Source organism: Scyliorhinus torazame, chromosome 15, assembly GCF_047496885.1.
Source record: "Scyliorhinus torazame isolate Kashiwa2021f chromosome 15, sScyTor2.1, whole genome shotgun sequence".
Lineage (NCBI taxonomy): Eukaryota > Metazoa > Chordata > Chondrichthyes > Carcharhiniformes > Scyliorhinidae > Scyliorhinus > Scyliorhinus torazame.
In genome coordinates, this window is record NC_092721.1 from 144,769,820 (window position 1) to 144,795,131 (window position 25,312).

The 25,312-nt window shown below is 45.6% G+C and overlaps 1 protein-coding gene and 1 long non-coding RNA gene across 5 annotated transcripts in view; one reads left to right on the plus strand and one right to left on the minus strand.

The window, feature by feature from the left end:
- The window catches only part of sgcg (sarcoglycan, gamma), a 1,082,174-nt gene that overhangs the window by 807,015 nt on the left and 249,847 nt on the right, over positions 1-25,312 (plus strand). For all 4 annotated transcript variants that reach the window (XM_072476857.1, XM_072476856.1, XM_072476855.1 and 1 more), the window contains one exon: positions 19,135-19,254. In XM_072476857.1, coding sequence (XP_072332958.1) covers positions 19,135-19,254 — 120 coding nt within the window. The remainder of the gene's footprint in view (positions 1-19,134; positions 19,255-25,312) is intronic.
- Positions 1-25,312, minus strand: part of LOC140391870 (uncharacterized) — a 174,625-nt gene that overhangs the window by 77,816 nt on the left and 71,497 nt on the right. The gene's annotated exons all lie outside the window — the stretch shown is intronic.

The following is a 25,312-nucleotide window of genomic DNA, read 5'->3' on the forward strand; positions in this document are numbered from 1 at the left end:
CCAGACAAGGACTACAGATTTCCTTCTTTAAAGGTGACAATTGTATCATGGTCATCATTAGACATTTAATTCCAGATTTTTATTAAATTCAAATTTCAGCATTTGCCGTGGTAGGATTCAAATCTGCGTTCCCAGAACATTACCTTTGTTTCTGGCTTACTCGTCCAGTGTCAATACCACTAGACCATCATCTCCCTTCTAGTGGGCTGCAAATGTCTGATACCACATCATGTGATATCCGGAGTCATGGGTGTTAAGCCTCAGCAAGTAAACTGATTGCCTGCCCGTGGACCTTGCTTGGTGGATCGTGTCTCCAATGAGCTGCCGCCTTCTGCTTGGTGCCACACAGCTGATTTCCTCTCTGCAGTGAAGCGACAGGCATGTGAACTGGAGGCTGCTGCAACGTCTGCTGATGATCATCTTGGACCTCCTCTGATACCCAATCAGAGTCAGTGCAAGTGGCATCCAAACTAATCTGCTCAAGCAAACGCCCAAAGTGTGAAAAGTAATCTGTAAATTGTACAAAGTCAGCTCTCAGAAGAGAACCGTGAGCTGTGCGGCTGTGGGTGTGGGCTTCAGTCGACCATTGCTGGGGGCAGGGTGTGTGGAGGGTATGTAGGAGGGGGTGAGGATGCGTGGGAGTGGGTGCGGGCTGCAGTTGGCCATTATAGCAGGTAAGAAGGTAGTCATGGGTATGAAGCATTTATTGACCGGGTTCCCTGACATAACCCAGACCCTCAATTGTACCTGTGTGCTGGGTTTCATTGTTGAGTTTCAAGAATCATAGAATTTATAGTGCAGAAGGAGGCCATTTGGCCCATCGAGTCTGCATCGGCCCTTGGAAAGAGCACCAGACCCAAGCCCACACCTCCCCCCTATCCCGTAACCCAGTAACCCCACCTAACCTTTTTGGACACAAAGGGCAATTTAGCATGGCCAATCCACCTAACCTACACATCTTTGGACTGTGGGAGGAAACCAGAGCACCTGGTGGAAACCCACGCAGACATGGGAAGAACGTGCAGACTCTGCACAAACAGTGACCCAAGCCAGGAATCGAACCTGGGATCCTGGAGCTGTGAAGCAACTGTGCTAACCACTGTGCTACCGTGATGCCCTGGGAAGCCATGGAAGCCAGGGAAACCCATGCAGCCAACATTAAACTGAAAGGTGTGAGTAAAATCACTCAAACTGAGCAAGCAACATACAAAAGCAAACTAATGCAGATGCTGGTGATCTGAAATAAAAGCAGAGAAGGCCGGGAAATCTCAGCCGCTCTGGCAGCATCTGTGGAGAGAAAAACAGAGTTTGTTTTGAGTTCAACATGACTCTCCTTTGGAACAGTTTGGAAGAGTCATATTCGTCTCGAAATGTTAACTCTGTTTTTCTTTCCACAGATGCTGCCAGAGCTGTTGGGTTTTTACAGAAATGTTTGGTTTTATATTATTTAAGTAACAGTTGACAACCCACATCTCCCAAGGGGTTATGCGCACAGTCGCTGCTGTTAAATGTGAAAGTCAGCAAATAGACGGCAGCTTCCTGCCCGCTGTGAACTTTGACCATTTTTTAAAAATCTTGCCCCCCCCCCTCCCCCCACCAATCCTCTTCTCTGCAACAATTCACACCAAAACATTGCATTCCTGCAGCTTTGAATTCAATCCATTTGTTTCTGTAACATGAAAAGAACCAAATATCACATTCATAAGAAATGATCAAAGTAACATCCAATAACTGGTAAAAATGTAAGCACCCAAGCATTCATTCATTTAAATGGTATAGGCTGAATTTTAAACCCAGCCCAGAAAAACTGGCCATTAGTGGATCTAAAATAGCTGCATATACTGCCTTCACCTGTCCCATTTCCAACCACTGCCGTTTTTCTACTGGGTGACCCAGATATCCACATGAATCATTATTAAGCCTATTGCCTGAAACATGTCACAATGCCTAGAAATACAGCATTTGCAGAATAACAATCCCATTTTGAGATAGTTACCACTCATTATTCATTATCACTGAAAGTAGTTGAGGCCAAAGCTTTGTGTAATTTCAAGAAGGAATTAGATATAGCTCATAGGACTAAAGGAATCAAGGGATAGGGGGGAAGGTGGGATCAGGGTATTGAACTTGATGATCAGCCATGATCATAATGAATGACAGAGCAGGCTCAAAGGGGCTGGTTTAGCACACTGGGCTAAATCGCTGGCTTTTAAAGCAGACCAAGGCAGGCCAGCAGCACGGTTTACTTCCCGTACCAGCCTCCCCGAACAGGCGCCGGAATGTGGCGACTAGGGGCTTTTCACAGTAACTTCATTTGAAGCCTACTTGTGACAATAAGCGATTTTCATTTCAAGGGCCAAATGGCCTCCTCCTGCTTCTATTTTCTATATATGTTTCTATGTATGCTATACAATCTAGCTAGTTAAAATCAGCCACATTGCCATTGAAAAGTGGTGCACTTTTAAGAGCAACATATTCTTTAATTTTCCTTTGGAATGCATGGCCAATTCATTTAAGTGCATGGGCCCTTTAAATGCTTTTAAATGCTGCGGTAACTTCAAGGGACTGACTTGTGCATTATCTGCATGGGAATCTTTGGGTTGCTGCGCAGCCACTTGGCTTGTAGGGAATATTGCCGCAAAGCCATCAGAATTTGATTAAAAGGATGCAGCAATATTAACCAGTGTCATTGGTCTAAACCTCTAATTTTAGAAGCTGCTTTCTGCTGACTTGCCAAGGCTATTTAAAAATGTGTCACAAAACCAAATCCTACCAAGCCATAGGGAACTGCATACTGGAACCCACAGAGAGTGAGTATTGAGCATTCATTGCATGGTTACAATGATAAAACTGTGAAACTGCAGTATGGATGAGGAGAACCTCATGATGGCAGCAGAAGGGTTGGCTAGAGGATAGGCCGGAGTCGAGTCGTGCGTGAGTCAGACAAAATGCCTAGGTACACACTTGGCAAGCAGTGAACTTCCAGTGTGGCATCCATTGCAGAACCAGACAGTAGAAATTGGTCCCTATTACTCAGCTTGAGAGACAAGACAGCTCATAACAAGAGATCTTTTCTTGCTGTCAAAAATAATACATTTCTGCTCAATTCTACCACTGTTTTATTGAAGATGTATTTTGAAAAGCTTTTGTCATTATCATGCTGGTATTCACTTCTGAAGGAGGGCCATTTCGTTAAAAATGTAATAGGCAGAATGTAATGCTAATGAAGCATGCTGCAAAAGTGTGCAAGGATTTAACAACATCGATGCAGGGAAGCCCTGAAGCAAATTTCATGAGGTTGAGTTAATTAATAACGTCACAAAAATCATTAGCATCTTCTTTTCAATTGTCTGAGAACACATCCATAATGTGAAAGTGTGCATCCTGGTTTTATGTAATGCTGAGGGAGATAATTATTTGCACAGCTTTAATCAATGTCCAGCTAGGTTGTAAAACTAATCATAACAATTAGTGAGAGGACAAATTGCAAAGAGGAAAAAAAAATTAGTCCATGACCCAGAAAATACTGTTAGTGATTCAGTGTGCGCAATGACCGAAACACAGCACAGAAAAATAAAATGACATTTTGTAAACTAACAACATGCACTGATATGGTGGTTTTAAGATACTTCACAGGAATGATAATAAACAAGATTTGGCACATTTTGTCAAATTAGTTTTCTTTGCCACTAAAATCACAAATGTTTAATTTATTCGTTGCTTGCAGAATTTGTGACATTAATGCAGATTAAGCAAATACGATCTGGCTTTTCAGGCAACAGTTCCTGCTCCTCCACTGCTGACGTTGCATGTTCTTTCTCACCAATACACATGCTTTCTTAACATACGTTAGACTGCTAGCTGCAGGATTCCCTTCCAGCTCCTGATTACATTACATTATGCTGCCATGTTGATGTGGTTGAGTGTATGCCTGTGTCAGAATGATTAAATACACAATGAATAGATGGAATAACACTGGCTCTCAGCCTGGGGGAAATGCTCCAATTTCACCCCTCACCTCTTCAATGTTCTCCATTCTCATAGTTTTGGATGTAACTTTCTTGGATGATGTCTGTGGCCTGACATTTCTGGGGTCTCCTCCTTTCTGCTTCTATCTTCTCTCTCCTGTTATGAACCATTTTGTCTTGCAAGCTGAGAAATGGAGACCAATTTATCTCCTCTGGGTCCCCACTGGATGCCTCATTGGTTGGGAAAGAGTTTACTTGATAGTCGTGCTCAGGCGATTTGTCTGTCTCGATTTCAGCTCAGGCCTCTTCTCTGGTCAAATCTTCTGCTGTTATCATGAGAATTCTCCTCATCCACACTGTACTTTCACAGCGTTATCATTATAATCTTTCAGTGAATGATTACTAATTACTCCTTGTGGATTCCAGTTTGTAAACCTATGGCTTGACAGGATGGACAAATCAAGTGTACTGGTTACAGGCAATCAACATTGTCAAGTTTAAGAGAAGAGCTGGTAGATTGGAGATAATGCTGTCAGTAGGCTTCAAACAGTACAATCGGCAAGACATAGGCAAAAAAAGACCAAAGTCCATCTAGTTTACCTTCTGCCATTCTGGAAATCGCATGATAGAACAATATTGAAGTTGTTGGCTAATCAAGCTCTATCAAGCTTACAACAGACCCAGAAGTGTCACTTTAGACACAACTTCACTGTCTCCCTCAAGCATATACACCTGCCACATGTGGGGTGAAATTCTCCCCCAACGGCGGGATGTCCGCCGACTGGCGCCAAAGCCGGCGCCAATCAGACGGGCATCGCGCCGGCCCAAAGGTGCAGAATGCTCCGCATCTTTGGCGGCCTAGCCCCAACATTGAGGGGCTAGGCCGACGCCGGAGGGATTTCCGCCCCGCCAGCTGGCGGAAATGGCGTTTGTTTCCCCGCCAGCTGGCACGGAAATGAGGCGCATGCGCGGGAGCGTCAGCGGCCGCTGTCAGTGTCCCGGCGCATGCGCGGGAGCGTCAGCGGCCGCTGTCAGTTTCCCCCGCATGCGCAGTGGGGAGAGTCTCTTCCGCCTCCGCCATGGTGGAGGCCGTGGCGGAGGCGGAAGGGAAAGAGTGCCCCCACGGCACAGGCCCGCCCGCGGATCGGTGGGCCCCGATCGCGGGCCAGGCCACCGTGGGGGCCCCCCCCGGGGTCAGATCGCCCCGCGCCCCCCCCCCCCAGGACCCCGGAGCCCGCCCACGCCGCCTGGTCCCGCCGGTAAATACCAGGTTTGATTTACGCCGGCGGGACAGGCAATCTCTGGGCGGGACTTCGGCCCATCCGGGCCGGAGAATCCAGCGGGGGGTCCCGCTAACCGGCGTGGCCGGATTCCCGCCCCCGCCCAATCTCCGGGAGCGGAGACTTCGGCGGGGGCGGGATTCACAGCGGCCAACGGCCATTCTCCGACCCGGCGGGGGGGTCGGAGAATGACGCCCGTCATGTCTCAAATTTCTCAAAGTGTCCCAAAATTGTTCATATATTGTGTTCCCAAATATTATTTTCTGACAGAAATTTATCTTAGTTTCATTTAAATGCATCAACCTTGCTTCCACCATTTCCACCTGCATCTGTGTTATAGATTGAACATTTGCACTCTGACACACTAGCCTTGAACTTAACCCTCTTTGATAGAAATTATTAAAATAAAGATGGGGACCTAGCCACTGTAATTCTGTTGCCTTCCCACAAGGTCTTTTGAGCAGGTGAGCAGGGCACCTGGAGGAAGGTAGTGGTCTCCTATACACATGGATATCAGGTCAGAAGGTCATCAAGACCTTATTTGAGTTAGAGGTTTGTGTAGGGGGATAATGACGGTGTCTCACTAAGTGGTTTGCAGGCTTGTATGGTTGAACATAAACTGTTTATTGTTAATCCATAACTATATCCATATCCAAGGACTGCCATTCATGGCTGCTGTTTCCATGCTGGCTCCTTCCAGATTCTACCACACAGTCTATTATCAAATCACTCTCCATCATACCATGGGCAGTACTGTTCTTCAGTCCCACATTAACAATTGATCTGCCGAACCACCTAATAATACAATGGTCTTGCAGCTATCCCTTAAAGGCATATACAACACCACATCAGGCCAATCCTCTCAGGAGTGGGATCGTGGGCCATACAGTTCAAACAGGTAAAGTTTTTCATGTTCAGGGTGTGAACTGGGGAAGTCATAACAGTCCAGAAAAGTAGCCTGTGTTTTGATCCCTGTGTGGTAGGTAACATGTGCTACTCAATCCTTGGTTAGTGATGAGGTATTCTGAATCCCAATGAAGAAGATTCGAACTCTTCCAGTAGTAACAAAAGGTTTATTGTGTGACTACAACAATATTTACATGAGTTCTTTACCTTAACTTTGATACTAGTGATAAGTTTAACAAGATCTAACTATGGTAACTATACGTAACTCCACTGGCCATCAAAACTAGTCTGCTGTTGCTTTGATTACAGTGCACCCAAGAGAGAGAGAGAGACCCAATGTGGCTGCTTTTTATACTCCTGTTGGACCGGCCCTCTAGTGATCATGTGGTGCTACTGATGACACATTAACCCCTTGTGTACATGCACACATAGAGATCACCACAGCCTGTAGCCTGTGTCAGGAATCCAACATCATCCCATCGACTTCCAGGTTTAACCGAGATGAACTTTTAGGCAAATGGACGACCCTCATGAAGCTCTCAATTAATCAATTAAACTATTCAAAGAGGCAATTAACTGAGGACTTAACCTAACATTTTGGCTTTACTAGCCATCGCATGAGTTTCCCGAGCTGTGTGGAATTCGTCAGGGTCAGCTAGAGTGTAAGAGGCACAGTGGGGAATGCTTCTATAGTGGCAGGCTGGGAAGGTTTCAAACAATTAAACTAATGTCTGAAGGTGTGCCTAGTTGAAAGGCTGCTGCTCACAGTGCTGCTTCTGAAAGTCTGCTTCCACTGAATGACAGCTGATTTTCAACTTCTTGGAAGTCAGTTCAGTTATCTTGGACTTCATTCATCTTGAGCTACTGCTGCCAACATTCACCACGGATCTTTGATGAGGAACTGGAGGGAGCAGCACTACTATCACCAACAGCACCAGCTTCCTTCGCCTCAGCCACAAATTGTTCCACCGGATCGAGAGAGGGACACAGAGATCCATCTCAAAGGAGTAAAGATCCCCAACACAGGGTCCATAGGCAGAGGATCTGCTCTGCCAACATGAGTGAACACCAGTGTCTGAAGAAGCTCTGGCTTTCATGACTGATCATGGCTGGCAACTGCAGCCTCCTGGCATAAAACCCCTTTCCCAATAGACCAAATAGATGGGCACCTACTGCCAGGAATTTTAAAGGTGCTACTAATGGATTAATATCTTTAATTAGGTACAAAGCAATAACCTGTACCCATCTGACCATATTGCTTGTCCTCGAATATTATTCATGGTTATTAAGGATGAACAATCAAAAACAACATTGAGTTTCTATAGACAGCAAACTGCACTGGAATGTATTGAGAAAGCCAATTACTGTTGTCCCAATCAGAAGAGTTCAACTGAGAAATATTCTTAATTGAAAACCTTTAGAAAGGGATTCTAAAGGGAAGTGAAGGCAGAACAAACATTGGATGAAATATAACTGAGGTCCATTAAATATCAATTTCATCCAAATATGGAAGTTCACTCTGATCTGCCTGAGCTAAACATTAACTTGTTCCATTTTCATTTTTTGTTCCTCGGGGATCGAGGTCCAGAACAGCTCAGCATCCTGCTTTGAGTCAGGCCATCCTATTGTCATAGGCATAAATCATTATTAATGGGGGGGGGGGAAAGAAGGAAGTACACAGCTTTTTCCCCTCCCCTTTAATTTTGCCTCACAGCGTGGGGCGGTACGGTGGCACAGTGGTTAGGACTGCTGCCTTATAGCGCCAGGGACCCGGGATTGAGACCAACCTTGGCTGACTATGTGTGTGGAATTTGTACATTCTCCCATCTCTGTATGGGTTTCCTCCGGGTGCTCCGGTTTCCTCCCACAGTCCAAAAATGTGCAGATTAGGTGGATTGGCCATGCTAAATTGCCCCTTAGTTTCCAATAGGAAAGATGGAGTTACTGGGTTATGGGGATAGGGTGGGGGTGTAGCGATAGGTGCTCTTTCGGAGGGTCGGTGCATATTCTGTACGGATCCGATGATTCTATAAACCTGTAAGCTGGCAATCTCTTCCATGGGGCTTTCTGCTAATTCTATTGTGAACATAACAGTCTGGGGGCTCTCCCATTATTTTTTCTTGGATGACTGAGTTCATGAACTTACAATTGGGAATTCTGAAACTGCATTCCAAAGCGACTCAACCATAATGTACCATGTGGACCCCAAACACTTCAGACCAGCAGGCAGGCACCATTGACCACCACAGAATTAAAACAAATATGGCTGTCCAGACATTGGTGATTTTTAACAAACAGCTTGAATAGTTTGCAAAGAATAGAGGGAAAAATAAAGTTACGTGTTTACATTAAAGTGGAGTTCGGAAAACATTGCCAATTGCAGAGAGTAATTGATATTGTCATGTTAGAGTACCTTTAAGAAATGGGTGTTTAAGAAATGTACCTTTTAGAAATGGGTATTATCAGTGATGTCAGAGAGTGGGTGGAGCTGGGCTGTCTGTCAGTTTTTTTACTTTCATTTTAGGCTGTTTGCTGCAGGGTGTGTTTTAGTTTCGTTTTCAGTGTTGGAGCTGAAGCCAGACCAAGCAGGTGTACCGTTGTTCTCTCTGCCATCAAAATACTATCTCTTGGTCATTTGGTGAATTCAGAATTATAAATGTTCTCAGTAGTGAATGTAAACCTAATTTGCTTCTGTTGAAAGGTGTTTCTTCTGTCTTCTGGATGTTGTTTGGGAAGTTATTAAGGATTACTTAGTGTTGTATTCTTTGGGGGTTGTATTTGAATTGATGGTTGCTAAGATGTTCACTGTATGTTTTAAAAAGGTTAACTTGTTTTCATAGAATAAACATTGTTTTGTTTTAAAAGATACTTTTCCATTTCTGCTCTACCACACCTGTAGAGTGGGCTGTGTGCTCCCTATACCACAATCTACTAAAAGTTGTGGGTCAGGTGAACTCCATGATACACTTTGGGGTTCTCGAAACCCTGGCCCATAACAAATTGAAGGCTCGTCCGGGATAAAAGTCTATCTATTGGATTGGCTTAGTGAACTTAAAGACAGTGAGGCGTGAGCATATTGTGGTTGCTTTTCAGGTGTGGTATTTTAGTTTAAGAAGGGAGTGTGTTGTGAACAATGGCTCTTTCAGAGGCTCTGAGGTTTTTGGGGGTGGAGACGGTCACACGCAGTACCTTACGGACAGAGACTAAAAACAGACTGTTAGATTTGGCAATAACATTGCAGTTAACATTACCTGACAAAATGCGAAAAGGTTAGGTAATTATGGCAATGGCTCAGCATTTAAAGTTGCCTGAGATACAGTTTGACTCATTGGAAATAGCAAAAATTCAGTTACAACTTAAACAAATGTAATGTGAGAAAAAATTAAAGCAGCTTGAATATGAAAGAGATAGAGAAGAAAAAGAAAGAGAAAGGGAGATACAGATCAGGGAAAAAGATAAAGAGAGAGAGTTTGAACTTCAGAAAATGGCCATGAAACATGACAGTCAGTTAAAATTGGCAGGGATAAAGGACAACGTACAGTTGGAGGAGAGTGATCAGGATAGTGAGAAAGAGCGTCATAGTCAAAGACTTGGTGGGGATCTATTTAAATATGTCCAAGCAGTGCCAAGGTTTGATGAGAAGGAGGTAGAAGCCTTTTTCATTTCATTTGAGAAGGTAGCTAAACAATTGAAATGGCCACAGGACATGTGGGTATTACTGATTCAAACAAAGCTGGTAGGTAGGGCTAGTGAAGTGTTTGCATCACTACCAGAGGAGGTATCTGGGACGTATGAGGAGGTGCAAAATCCATCTTTGGTGCATATGAACTAGTGCTTGAAGCCTACAGACAAAGGTTTAGAAATTTAAGGAAAGAATTTGGTCAAACATACATGGAGTTTGAAAGGTTCAAACAGAGTAATTTTGATAGGTGGATAAGGGCTTTGCAAAGAGACCAAACGTGTGAAGCTCTCAGAGAAATTATACTTTTGGAGGAGTTTAAAAATTCAATTCCTGGTGCAGTGAGAACTCATGTGGAAGAGCAGAGGGTTAAAACTTTGAGATTAGCAGCAGAAATGGCAGATGATTATGAATTAGTTCATAAATCAAAGCTTGGTTTCCGACATCAGTTTCAGCCTGTGAGGGATAGAAACTGGATAGAAACCACATGAGAAATGCTCAAGTGGTAAAGGTAAAGGTGATCTGATGGGAGATAATAAGGAGAGTGTACCTCAGACTAAAAATGAAATCCAGGAGGGTGGAAGAGACATGAAAAATTTCAAATGTTTTCACTGTAATAAACTAGGCCATGTAAAGTCACAGTGTTGGTGGTTGAAGAAAAGCACTGGGAAGGCTGATGTGGTAAAACAGGATAAGACAGTGGGGTTTGTTAAAGTAGTAACGGAAAGCCCAAGTGAAGTGAAGGAGGTGCAAAAGGTTGTACAGCCTGATCAAGAGGTGATTGATAAGGAGGTGCCAGATCTCTTTAAAGAATTTACTTGTGTGGGTAAAGTTTACTCATGTGTATCAGGAGGGGCAGGTAAAGAAGTGACAATTTTAAGAGATATGCGAGCTAGTCAATCTTTAATGGTAAGAGAAGAGGAGTTATGTAGTCGGGGAAGAATGTTGCCAGAAAAGGTGGTGATATGTGGAATTCAGGGTGAGAGAAGTAGTGTTCTATTATATAAGGTAAGGTTGCAAAGTCCAGTGAAGTGTGGTGAAGTGGTAGTAGGAGTAATAGAGAAACTATCTTGTCCAGGAATACAGTTTATCTTGGGTAATGATATAGCTGGATTGCAGGTGGGTGTGCTGCCTACTGTGGTTGATAAGCCAGTGGAAAATTAGACAATTGAAATATTGAAGGATGAATATCCTGGATTTTTTCTGGATTGTGTAGTAACAAGGTCGCAAAGTCACAGGTTAAGACAAGAGGAGAAATCAAAGAGTGAAGTTGAAGTACAATTATCAGAAACGATTTTTGATCAGATGGTTGAAAAAGAACAGGAATAGGTGGAGGATGAGGCTGATATTTTTAGTTCAGGAAAATTGGCGGAGTTACAACAAAAAGATATAGAAATAAAACAGATGTATCAGAAAGCATACACGGAAGAGGAATCTGAGTGTATACCAGAGTGTTATTACCGTAAAAGTGATGTCTTGATGAGAAAATTGAGACTTTTACATAGGCAGGCAGATGAAAAGTGGGCAGAAGTTCATCAAGTAGTATTGCCGGTAGGATATAGGAAGGAGTTGTTGCGAGTTGCACATGAGGTACCAGTGGGAGGTCATTTGGGAATAAGGAAAACTCAAGCTGAAATCCAAAAACATTTTTATTAGCCTGGACTACATAAAGATGTAGTTAAATTTTGTCAATCATGTCACACATGTCAAGTGATAGGGAAACCTCAAGCAGTGATAAAACCAGCGCCCTTAATACCCATTCCAGCATTTGAGGAACCTTTTACAAGGGTCCTAATTGATTGCATAGGACCACTTCCTAAAACGAAAAGTGGGAACCAATATCTTTTGACTATAATGGATGTGTCTACTTGGTTTCCAGAGGCCATTCCAGTACATAATAATACAGCTAAAAAGATTGTGGAGGAATTACTTAAATTCTTTACTAGATATAGACTACCCACAGAAATACAATCGGATCAAGGATCAAATTTTACCTCAAGGTGAGTCAAAGAAGTTATGGATAGCTGAAGGATCAAACAATTTAAATCAACTACATACCATCCAGAATCGCAGGGAGCGTTAGAAAGATAGCATCAGACATTAAAGACAATGTTGAGGGCTTATTGTCACGATTATCCAGAGGATTAGGATAAAGGAATTTCATTCATACTGTTTGCAATTAGGGATGCACCTAGTCAACCAAATTCAGTCCTTTTGAACTAATTTTTGGTCATGAGGTAAGAGGACCACTTAAATTGATTGAGGAAAAATTGGTGAGTGAGAAATCAGAAATTACATTGTTGGATTACGTGTCAAATTTTAGGGAACGATTAAATAGAGCAGGTGAATTGGCTAGACAACATTTAGAAGTTGCACAAAATGTGATGAAACGGGTAGCGGACAAGAAATCCAAAGTTCGTAGTTTTGCCTGTGGAGATAAAGGTTTAGTCTTGTTACCAGTGGTAGGTGAACCTTTAAAAGCAAGGTTTTGTGGACCTTATCAGATTGAAATGAAATTAAGTGAGGCAAATTATGTGGTAAAAACGCCGGATAGAAGGAAAACTCACCAAGTGTGTCATGTGAATATGCTTAAAACACACTTTGAAAGGGAAGGCGAGAAAAAGGAGGAGGTTTTAATGATTCTAACTCAAAGTGACGAACCAAATCCAGATGACTGTGAATTTGACATACCTCAAATTAAATTGGAAAACGAGGATGGTCTTAAAAATTGGGATAAATTGTTGAGTTACCTTCCAGAGGACTGACCTGAAAGAGTTATTGATATCACATGGGCATATTTGTGGAGATAAATTGGGAAGTACTAAAATGGCTATACATGATGTAGATGTGGGAAATGCTGTTCCAATCAAACAACATCCATACAGACTTAACCCTTTAAAATTGGCACAGGTTAACAAAGAGATTGAGAGTGTGCTTAAAAATGGCATAATTGAAGTGCGTTGCAGCCAATGGAGCTCACCCATAGTGATGGTACCTAAACCAGACGTTACCCAACGGTTGTGTGTGGACTATAGAAAGGTTAATGCAGTTACAAGAACGGACTCTTATCCTATCCCACGTTTGGAGGATTGCATTGAGAAAGTGGGACAATCAGCTTTTATTTCCAAACTGGATTTACTTAAAGGTTACTGGCAGGTCCCTATGTCCGAAAGGGCAAAGGAGATTTCAGCTTTTTTGACTCCAGATGGTATATACCAATTCAAAGTTATGCCATTTGGCATGAAAAACGCCCCAGCCCCAATTCACTGGCTAACTAACAAAGTTGTTTCAGGATTACCCAAGTGTGCAGTATACATCGACGAACTGGTAATTTTCAGCCAGACATGGAAAGAAAATTTAAAACATCTGATGGAGTTATTCGATCGACTTCAGGAGGCAGGTTTGGTGAGAAACCTAGCCAAAAGTGAATTTGGAAAAGCCCAATTCACTTTCCTTGAGGAGTTTCCAATGCCCTCGAGACAAAGGGAAATAATGCAATTTCTTGACATGAGTGGATTTGATTGAACATTTGTGCAAAATCTTGTAGCGTGATTGCTCCACTGATGGACTTGCTGAAGAAACGTCGAAAATTTCAGTGGACAGCGGACTTTCAACAGGCATTTGACTGCCTGAAAGCTGTGATAACCAATGCTCCTGTGTTGGAGAATTAAAAGGGACTCTGTGATCAGATTGAACTAAAGTATCTGACTTTAAAGAGAAACGCCAACGTGTAGAGAAATGGACGGATTGTGTAGAGACCTTCTTGTTCAAACAGACTGTCAATCGAGAAGGATTTCAGTTGGAGGAACGAACAAAAATGGGCTACATTAGTATACCTGTTTGCGTGTGTTGTTTTTGAAACGAAAAAGTATATTTACTGTGTGCCTTTTCTTCAAGGGTAGTGAAAAGGTGAAAAATGAAACCATCTTGAAGTTGATGGTTTATTTTTCTTTCTTGGGGGGAGGTGTCATGTGAGAGTACCTTTAAGAAATGGGTGTTTAAGAAATGTACCTTTTAGAAATGGGTATTATCAGTGATGTCAGAGTGTGGGTGGAGCTGGGCTGCCTGTCAGTTTTTTACTTTCATTTTAGACTGTTTGCTGCAGGGTGTGTTTTAGTTTCGTTTTCAGTGTTGGAGCTGAAGCCAGACCAGGCAGGTGTACTGCTGTTCTCTCTGCCATCAAAAGACTATCTCTTAATCATTTGGTGAATTCAGAATTATAAATGTTCTGAGTAGTGAAACCTAATGTGCTTCTGTTGAAAGGTGTTTCGTCTGTCTTCTGGGTGGTGTTTGGGAAGTTATTAAGGATTACTTAGTGTTGTATTCTTTGGGGGTTGTATTTGAATTGATGGTTGCTAAGATGTTCACTGTATGTTTTAAACTTGAGTTCATAGAATAAACATTGTTTTGTTTTTAAAAATACTTTTCCATTTCTGCTCTACCACTCCTGCAGAGTGGGCCGTGTGCTCCCCATACCACAATCTAACAAAAGTTGTGGGTCAGGTGAACTCCATGATACACTTTGGGGGTCTCTACACCCTGACCCAAAACACTATTTTAGAGAAAAGATTTTCTTTGGGCGGCACGGTAGCACAGTGGGTAGCATTGTTGCGTCACAGCTCCAGGGTCTCAGGTTTGATTCCCAGCTTGGGCCACTGTCTGTGTGGAGTCTGAACATTCTCCCCGTGTCTGCGTGGGTTTCCTCCGGGTGCTCCGGTTTCCTCCCACAGTCCAAAGACGTGCATGTCAGGTGGATTGGCCATGATAAATTGCCCTTAGTGTCCAAAGGAGTTGGGTTCGGTTACTGGGTTACGGGGATTGGGAGGAGGTGTGGGCTTAAATGGGGGCTCTTTCCAAGAGCCGGTGCAGACTCGATGAGCCAAATGGCCTCCTTCTGCACTGTAAATTCTTAGTCTATGTCTATGTCTAGTTGATTAGCTTTGGTATATTTCTTTTGTCCATATTTGCTGAAGATTACCTAATGTCCATTTTTAAAGTTCCATCCAATTTGCCTACTTTTCTTTTTTTATATATTTGTATGGAATTTAACAGTTTATTCATAGTTTACAAAAGTGATCATCGTGTATTTACCTCTGTATAGTTCCTTCCCCCCTCCTCCTCCCCCTACTCCATTGGTTAGCCCTCGGGGGGGGTTGGTATCCATCCCCATAGCAGGCAGTTCGGCCTTGGCCAGCCCCCATTTTGACCGGAGGCCCTTTGTCTCTGCTGCAGGGCCGTCTTTGTGACTTTGTTCTTGGCCCTCTGTTGTCTTTTCCAGATGTTCCTATCACCCGCTCCCTGATCCTCCACCCCTCCCTCATTTTCTCCTTATTCCTGTTCTTTGGTGTCTTAGTGACTCTTGTGTATAACCTCCCGCCTCCCCCACCCCTCGCACTATTGGCTGTTGTCTTCAAACAGGTCCTGGAACAAGTTGGTGAATGGCCTCCATGTCTTGTGGAAGCCCTCATCCGACCCTCGGATGATGAATTTGATTTTCTCCATTTGGAGAAATTCCGTGGCCAGCCAGTCTGCAGCTTGGGGTGGAGCTGCTGATCGCCAGCCGAGCAGGATTCTTCGGCATGCGATTAGGGAGGTAAAGGCAAGGGCGTCAGCCCTTCTCCCCATAAATAATTCTGGCTGGTCTGATGCCCCAAAAACTGCCACCTTTAGACTTGGCTCTACCCTCGCCCCCACAACCTTGGACAGTGCTTCAAAGAAGGCTGTCCAGAACCCGAGCAGTCTGGGCATGCCCAGAACATATAGGTCTGGTTGGCCGGGCCTCCTTGGCACCGTTCACATTTGCTCTCCACCTCCAAGAAGAACCTGCTCATTCAGGTTCTGGTTAGGTGTGCTCTGTGCACCATTTTCAGTTGCATGAGGTTTAGCCTTGCGCACGTAGAGGTATAGTTGGCCCAGTTCAATGCTTCACTCTAGAGTCCCCATCCTATTTCAATCCCTAATACTTCCTTCCATTTTGCGTGTCTCACATCCAGTGGGGAGCATGCCCTTTCCAATCGTCGTCCATAAAGATCCCCGCAGTTCCCTCCTCCCAGATTGCCTGCTTGCAGTTCCTCTACCATTGTATGTCTCGGGGTCTGTGGGTATGGTGTCGTCCCCTTGCAGAGGAGGTTCTTTTCCTGTAGGTGTCGCAGTTCGTTCCCTTTGGATATTGTAGTTTTTCCGTCAGTTCCTCTAATGTCGTTAGTCTGTCCTCCGTATAAAAGTCCTTTACAGTCAGCATCCCCCCGTCCGTTCTCCATCCCTTTAAGGTGGCATCCAACATGGCTGCCACAAACCTGTGGTTGCCGCAGATGGGGGCCATAATGGACATTTCAGATAGTCCGAAGTGCTTTCTCAATTGATTCCAGGGTCGGAATGAGACTACCACCACTGGGCTTGTTGAGTGCTCTGCTTGCGGGGATGGGAGTGCCGCAGTGATGAGGGCTCAGAGGATTGTCCCTGTACATGAACTCTCCTCCATCCTCACCCATTCCATTTCCGGTTCTTCCACCCATCCCCTCACTTTTTCTGCTGCGGCTGCCCAGTGGTAGTACTGTACGTTTGGGAGGGGAGGGGAGGGTCTGGAGGGCCTTTCCCCCATGCTTCTTTTTCTTTATAGGACCTTCTTGTGGATCCTTTTGTTCTTCCCCCTCCTCCACCACTCAAACGGTATATCATTTTGTCAACCGAGTTAAAGAAGGCCTTGGATATGTAGATTGGTATGGATCTGAACAGGAAGAGTAACCTGGGCAGTATGTTCATTTTGATCATCTGCACCTTCCCTGCGAAGGAGAGTAAGAGTGTGTCCCATCTCTGCAGGTCCTTTTTAACTTCCTCCGCCAGACTGGTCAGGTTCCATTTGTGAATCCGTGACCGGTCATGGGCAATTTGTATCCCCAGACAGCGGAATTTGCATTGAGCTCGCTTGAATGGTAATCCCCCAGCTCTGCACCTTCCCCTTACGGGTTCACAGGGAAGACTTCACTCTTGCTCAGGTTGAACTTGTAGCCTGAGAAGGTGCCAACCTCATGTTTGATGTAGAGGAACAGGGCATCCGCATAGAGTGAGACTCCATGCGCTCTGTCTCCTCTTCGAATTCCCTTCCAGTTTTTTGCCACTCTAAGGATGATCGCAAATGGCTCGATTGCCAGTGCGAATAGGAGCAAGGACAGCGGGCATCCCTGCCTTGTGCCTCTGTGCAGCTGGAAATATTCAGAGCTGTGGTGATGGTCTGAACGCTCGCCTTGGGGGCGTTGTACAGGAGTTTCACCCAGGAGGTGAACTCTGCTCCAAGCCCAAACCGCTCCAGTACCTCAATGAGATATTTCCACTTGACTCTGTCGAAGGCCTTTACCGCGACCAGGGAGATGATCATCTCTGGTGTTCTCTCCCTGGATGGGATCAGTATCACAGTTAGCAGTCGCCTGATGTTCATTGTTAGCTGTCTACCTTTAACAAAGCCGGTTGGTTTTCTGCAACCACCTCTGGTACACAATTCTCCAGTCGCCTTGTCAGGATTTTTGCAAGTATTTCCACATCCACATTGAGAAGCAAAATTGGATTTGGATTTGTTTTGTTTTAGTGTCACGTGTCCCGAGGTACAGTGAGAAGTATTGTTTTGGGTGCAGTCCAAACAGGTTACTCCATACATGAAAACAAAACATAGGACATACATAAATACACAATGTAATTACAGAGACACAGCCATCGGGTGAAGCATACGGAGTGTAGTACTACTCAATAGAGAAGATGTGTGAAGAGATCAGATCAATTCATAAGAGAGTCATTCAGGACTCTGATAACAGCAGGTGAGAAGTTGTTTTCGAACCTGTTGATGCGTGTTCTCAGACATTTGTACCTCCTGCCCGATGGGTCTATCAGATCCACATTCGGTTGGGTCTTTGTCTTTCTTGAGTATCAGTGATATGATGGCTTGTGCCGGCGTTGGAGGCAGGGTGCCCCTTGCTAATGAGTCTGCAAACATCTCCCGCAAATGCAGGGCCAGTGCTGCCACAAATGTTTTGTAGAAGTCTGCCAGGAACCCATCTGGTCCCGGCGCCTTCCCTACCTGCATGGAGTTGATGCTCTCCACGACTTATCCAGGTCCAGTGGTGCTTCCAGCCCCTTCCTCCTATCAACCCCCATGACTGGCATGTCAAGTCAGAGGTGTAGAGCCCTCGGTAGAAGGCCTCAAATATTTCAGTAACCATTTTTGGTTTGGCCAGCAGTCTGTCTTTGCTTTCCTTTACCTGCACTATCTCCCTCGTGGCTGCCTGCTTTCTCAGCTGGTGAGCTAGCAGGCGGCTGGCCATGTCTCCATGTTCGTAGAAAGTCTCCCATGTCTGGTGGTGTTAGTACAATGTTTTCCAGCTGGATAGCAGGTTAAAGTCCATTTATAGCTTTTTCCTCTCCGCCAGAAGCTCCGCGGTCGGAGCATCGGAGTATCGTCTCTCTACCTCCAGAATGGAGTTGATCAATTTGTGCCTGGCCGCCCTCTCTTCCATGTCCCTGCATGCCTTGTAGGCGCTAATTTCTCCTCTGATCATGGCCTTCAGCGTCTCCCAGAAAGTGGAGGGTGAGACCTCTCCATTCTTGTTGTTGGTAATATTCTCGCATATAGCCTGTGATGTTTTCTGGCAGATGACCTGGTCAGCCAAGAGGGCCATGTCTAAACTCCATGTGGGAAGTAGGGCATGGCCAGTCTCCAACCTCACATCCATGAGTGTGGAGCATGGTCGGAGATTCCGATCGAGGAGTATTCAGCTCTTACTATCCTTGGAAGCACCGATTGCCCCACCACAAAGAAGTCAATACGGGTACAAACCTTGTGTACACGTGAAAAAAATTAGAACTCCTTCTCACCTGGGTGCAAAAACCTCGATGGGTCCACCATCCCAATCTGCTCCATAAATGTCCCTGGTTCAATTTGCCTACTTTTCTTGATTTAACCTGCAGTAAGAGCAGTTGCTGAGCCAATTGTAAAATGGTGTTACAAATCATTTCATTGCCATTTTACGGCTACTCTGTTCTTCAAAATGCTTATGTGTTCATCATTGAAAATTGTAGCTTTCTGTCCACCTATTTGGAGCTGCCAAGAAACACGAAGAGCTGAGAAACTTTTCAGCACATCTGCCTCTGCTGTTTTTGTTAAAGCTTTGCCCTTTGTTTCTGAATACATCAATAACATTTTTGAAGCACTCTCTCACAAGGTGATTTGATATTGATTTTTTTTCTCCCTTTAGGAAAGCTTCATATGTCACGACCTCCCTTTATTTTGATATTGTTTATCTTTTGGCTCAAGGACCCAGCACAGTGCAAGCTCATGGAAAACACTTTGAGATCAACTCAAACACAGGCAGGATGCTGTTTTCTGCGGATGAGAACGAAGTGGTGGTTGGCGCCGATAGACTTCGAGTCACAGGTATCGAGTGTTACAAACTGTTCACGTCAAGAAGGCAAGGTGGTAGGCATGCAACTTAAATCAGCTAATTAAACCTCTGAACTCCTCAAACTGTGAAGTAAGTACAGTAAACGCCATGGATATTAGGAAGTTCCACTGGGATTGTTCACACGACCAATCCAATCCTTTTTTAAAAATAAATTTAGAGTACCCAATTCATTTTTCCAATTAAGGGGCAATTTAGCATGGCCAATCCACCTAGCCTGCACATCTTTAGGTTGTGGGGGCGAAACCCACACAAACATGGGGAGAATGTGCAAACTCCACACGGACAGTGACCCAGAGCCGGGATCGAACCTGGGACCTCGGCGCTGTGAGGCAGTTGGGCTAACCCACTGCGCCACCATGCTGCCCGACCAATCAAATCCTAAGAAAGAATGTACATGTGTGTGTTTATAGCTAAGAGATTTATCACTCACTTCCGTCATTGCACATGTTGTTTGTAGTATACATAAACGATTTGGAGGAAAATGTAGCTGGTCTGATTAGTAAGTTCGTGGATGACACCAAGGTTGGTGGAGTGGCAGATACTGTTGAGGATTGTCAGAGGATACAGCAGGACAGAGATAGGTTGGAGACTTGGGCAGAGGAACGTCAAATGGAGTTTAATCCAGATAAATATGAGGTAATGCATTTTGGTATGTCTAACATAGAGGGGAAATATACTGTAAATGGCAAAATTCTTCGGAATATAGAAAGTCAGAGAGATCTGGGCGTAAAGGTCCACAGATCTTTGAAAGTGGCAACACAAGTGGACAAGATAGTCAAGAAAGCATACAGAATACTTGCCTTCATTGGACGGGGCATTGAGTATACAAACTGGCAAATCATGCTACAGTTGTACAGAACCTTGGTTAGGCCGCACTTGGAATATCGCGCACAATTCTGGTCACCACACTACCAGAAGGATGTGGAAACTTTGGAGAGGGTGCAGAGGAGGTTTATCAGGTTTTGCCTGGTCTGGAGAGTGTTAGCTATGCGGAGAGGCTGAATAGACTCGGACTGTTTTCATTAGAATGACGGAGGTTGAGGGGTGACCTGATTGAGGTCTACAAGATTATGAGGGACATGGATAGATTGGATGGGCAGGCACTCTTTCCCAGGGTGGAGAGGTCAGTCACCAGGTGGCATAGGTTTCAGGTCCATGGGGCAAAGTTTAGAGGAGATGTTCGAGACACGTTTTTTACACAGAGCGTGGTGAGTGCCTGGAACGTGTTGCCAGGGAAGGTTGTGGAAGCAGAGACAGTTTTGTTGAGGCATTTATAATTTTGACATTTCAACATATTAACATTCTAAATAACAGAGCGGTCCGTCACACACAAAGAACCCACAGTAACACACCCAACTTCCTCCCGCCCTACCTCCTAGCTACCTATACCTTAGATTCCCCTTCCCTATTTTCCACTGCCATGCCTCCCCTTCAGCCCCCCTCCCCATTCCGCTGATGGTCAGTCTTCCTTAAAGAAGTCATGAATGGTAGCCACCTCCAAGCGAAACCCTGTATTGAACCCCTTAAGGCGAACTTAATCTTCTCTAGCCTGAGAAACTCTGCCATGTTGCTGACCCACACCCCCAACTTTGGAGGCTCCGAGTCCCTCCATCCCAGCAAAATCTGTCTCCGGGCCACCAGGGAGGCAAAGGCCAAAACGTCGGCCTTTCTCCCCCCCTGGGCTCCCGGATCTTCCGTCGCTTCAAACATTGCCACCTCTGGACTCGGAGTCACCCTCCCTACCAGGACCTCTGACGTGACATCCTAGAATCCCTGCCAAAATCCCCTCAGCTTCGGACACCCCCAGAACATATGTACATGATTCGCCGGACTTCCCCGCACCTCGCACCTGTCCTCCACCTCCTCAAAAAATCTACTCATCCGGGCCACAGTCATATGAGCCCTGTGGACCACCTGGAACTGGATCAGGCTAAGCCTGGCACACGGCGAGGATGCATTGGCTCTTTTCAGGGCCTTCTCCCATAGCCCAACTTCCAACTCCCCATCCAACGCGTCCTCTGACTTCCTCTTCACCTCCCCGATTAGGACCCCTTCCCACTCCATCAATTCCTTATATATTTCCGAGACCCCACCCCTTCCCATCCCCTGTTTTACACCTCACCATATCCTGCAGTCCCCTTAGAGGGAGGTGAGGGAAGCTTGGGACCTGCCTCCGGACAAAGTCATGTACCTGCAGGTACCGAAATCCGTTCCCACCCGGCAATTCAAACTCCTCCTCTTGCTCCTCCAGGCTCGGGAACCCCTCCTCAATGAAGAGATCCCCAAATCTCTCAATCCCTGCCCGCTGCCACCTCCTAAAGCCCCCATTTAGCTCCCCCGGAGCGAACCGGTGATTGTCATAGATCAGTGACCACACCCGATGCCCCCTCCAGTCTCATGTGCTGCCTCCATTGCCCCTACACTCTCAGGGCTGCCACTACCACTGGGCTTGTGGAGTATCGAGCCGGTGAAAATGGCAGAGGTGCCGCTAACAGAGCCTCCAGACATGTGCCCTTACAAGATACTGCCTCCACCTGCTCCCACACCGACCCCTCCCCCACTGCCCACTTCCTAACTATTGAAATATTAGCTGCCCAGTAGTAGTTAATAAAGTTCGGAAGGGTCAAGCCTCCCGCCCCGCGCCCCAGCTCAAGAAGGATCTTCTTCATCCTTGGTGCTTTCCCAGCCCAGATAAAACCTGAGATCACCGCGCTCATTTTCCTAAAAAATGCCTTGGGATAAAGATTGGGAGACACTGAAACACAAACAACAATCTTGGGAGGACTGTCATTTTCACAGTGTGTACCCTCTCCGCCAATGACAGCGGGAGCACATCCCACCTGAGGAAGTCCCCTTTCATTTGCTCAATTACCCTGCCCAAATTTAATTTATGAAGCTGACCCCAGTCCCTTGTCATCTGAATCTCCAAATACCTAAAACTCCTTCCCACCATTTTGAATGGCATCTTCCTCAGTCTCCTCTCCTGCCCCCTTGCCTGGATCGCGAAGACCTCGCTCTTGCTCATGTTTAGTTTGTAATCGGAGAACCGGCCAAATTCCTCCAGTATTCCCATAATTCCTGCAATCCCCCCCCCCCCCCCCCCAACGGGTCTGTTATATACAGGAGCAAATTGTCCGCATAGAACGAGACCTTATGTTCCACCCCCCCTCTCACTATCCCCCGCCAAATGTTCAATGTCCTTAGTGCCATTGCCAAAGGCTCTATGGCCAGGGCAAATAGTAGTGGGGAAAGTGGGCACCCCTGCCTTGTCCCCCTGCACAGACTAAAATACTCCGACCGGACCCGGTTGGTCCTCACATTCGCCACTGGTGCCTAATAAAGCAACCGGACCCAATCCACGAAACCCTGCCTGAACTCGAATCTTCCCAGGACATCCCACAGGTACCTCCACTCCACTCAATCAAAGGCCTTCTCTGCATCCATGGCCACCACCACCTCGACCTCGCGCCCCTCTGCAGGCAACGTTATCACATTTAGGAGCCGTCTAATATTGGGCATCAGGTGTCGTCCCTTCAGAAATCCCGTCTGGTCCTCCCCTATTACATCCGGGACACAATCGTCTATGCGCATGGCCAAAATCTTTGCCAGCAATTTTGCATCCATATTCAACAGGGAGATCGGCCTATATGACCCACAACTCTCCGGATCCTTATCCTGCTTCAAAATAAGGGAAATCGATGCTTGCGATAACGTTAGGGGGAGCACTCCCAGCTTCTTGGACTCATTAAAAGCCTTTACCAGGAGCGGCCCCAGCAACCCGGAAAACTTTTTATAAAACTCAACTGGGTCCGGGGCCCTTACCCGACTGCATCGCCCCCAACCCGTCTATAACCTCCCCAAGCCTAATTGGGGCTCCCAAGCCCTCCACAAACTCCTCATCTATCCTCAGGAACTCCAGCACCCCTAGGAATCGCTTCATACCCTCCTCCCCAGCTGAGGGTTCCGATTTATACAATCTACTGTAAAACTCCCGAAACACATCATTTACCTTCGCCGGATCTAAAACCACCTTCCCCACTGTATCCTTTACTTTCCCAATCTCTCTCGCTGCTTCCTGCTTCCTCAGCTGGTGCGCCAACATCCTGCTGGCTTTTTCTCCATATTCATACACTGCCCCCTTTACCCTCCTCGGCTGTCCCTCCGCCTTACCTGTGGACAGAACCCCAAATTCCAGCTGCAGTCTCTGATGCTCCTTCAAAAGCCCGTCATCCGGAGACTCCGCATGCCTCCTGTCCACCTGTAAAATTTTGCCTACCAGCCTGTCCAACTCCGCCCGGTCAGTCTTCTCCTTATGTGCCAGGATTGAGATGAGTTCCCCCCTAATAACCGCCTTCAGTGCCTCCAGGAAACAGATACATTAACGGCGTTCAAAAGGCGTCTCGACAAACACATGGATATGATGGGTAGAGAGGGATATGGCACTAGGAAGTGCTGAGGATTTTTGCCTAGGGTGGTATCATGACCGGTACAGGCTTGGAGGGCCGAAGGGCCTGTTCCAATGCTGTATTGTTCTTCGTTCTTTTGTTCTTTGTTCTATTCTGTTTCCGGCCTCATTAAAATCAGGACACCAGTAGGCCCCCTCTTCGTAACCAGAGTGATACATAAACTGTATGATTTCAATGCGGCACAGTGTAACAATGGCTAGCACTGCTGCCCCCACAGCACCAGAGATCCAGGTTTGATTCCAACCTCGGGTGACTGTCTGTGTGGAAATTGTACATTATTCCCATGTCTATGTGTCTCCACCGGGTGCTCTGGTTTCTAACCTGTCTAAAGATGTGCAGGTTAGGTGGATTAACTATGCTAAATTGGCCCTAGATGAGATTATGGGGATGGGATGGGGGATTGCACCTAGGTATGGTGCTCTTTCAGAGGATCGGTGCAGACTAGATGGGCCAATTGGCCTCCTTCTGCACTAAAGGGATTCTATGAATGCAACAATTTATGTTAGTTTCTGACAATTTCAGGGTTACGTTCAAAGTCGAACTGCAAGAACAAGAACAAAGAACAAAATAAATTACAGCACAGGAACAGGCCCTTCGGCCCTCCCAGCCTGCGCCGATCCAGATCCTTTATCTAAACCTGTCGCCTATTTTCCAAGGATCTACTTCCCTCTCTTCCCCGACCGTTCATATATCTGTCTAGATGCATCTTAAATGATGCTATTGTGCCTGCCTCTACCACCTCCGTTGGCAAAGCGTTCCAGGCACCCACCACCCTCTGCGTAAAAAACGTTTCACGCACATCTCCCTTAAACTTTCCCCCTATCACCTTGAAATCGTGACCCCTTGTAATTGACACCCCCACTCTTGGAAAAAGCTTGTTGCTATCCACCCTGTCCATACCTCTCATAATTTTGGAGACCTCAATCAGGTCCCCCCTCAACCTCCGTCTTTCCAATGAAAACAATCCTAATCTACTCAACCTTTCTTCATAGCTAGCACCCTCCATACCAGGCAACATTCTGGTGAACCTCCTCTGCACCCTCTCTAAAGCATCCACATCCTTCTGGTAATGTGGCGACCAGAACTGCACGCAGTATTCCAAATGTGACCTAACCAAAGTCCTATACAACTGTAACATGACCTGCCGACTCTTGTACTCAATACCCCGTCCGATGAAGGCAAGCATGCTGTATGCCTTCTTGACCACTCTATCGACCTGCATTGCCACCTTCAGGGTACAATGAACCTGAACTCCCAGATCTCTCTGTACATCAATTTTCCCCAGGACTCTTCCATTGACCGTATAGTCTGCTCTTGAATTAGATCTTCCAAAATGCATCACCTCGCATTTGCCTGGATTGAACTCCATCTGCCATTTCTCTGCCCAACTCTCCAATCTATTTATATTTTGCTGTATTCTCTGACAGTCCTCCTCACTATCTGCAACTCCACCAATCTTAGTATCATCTGCAAACTTGCTAATCAGACCACCTATACCTTCGTCCAGATCATTTATGTATTTCACAAACAACAGTGGTCTGAGCACGGATCCCTGTGGAACACC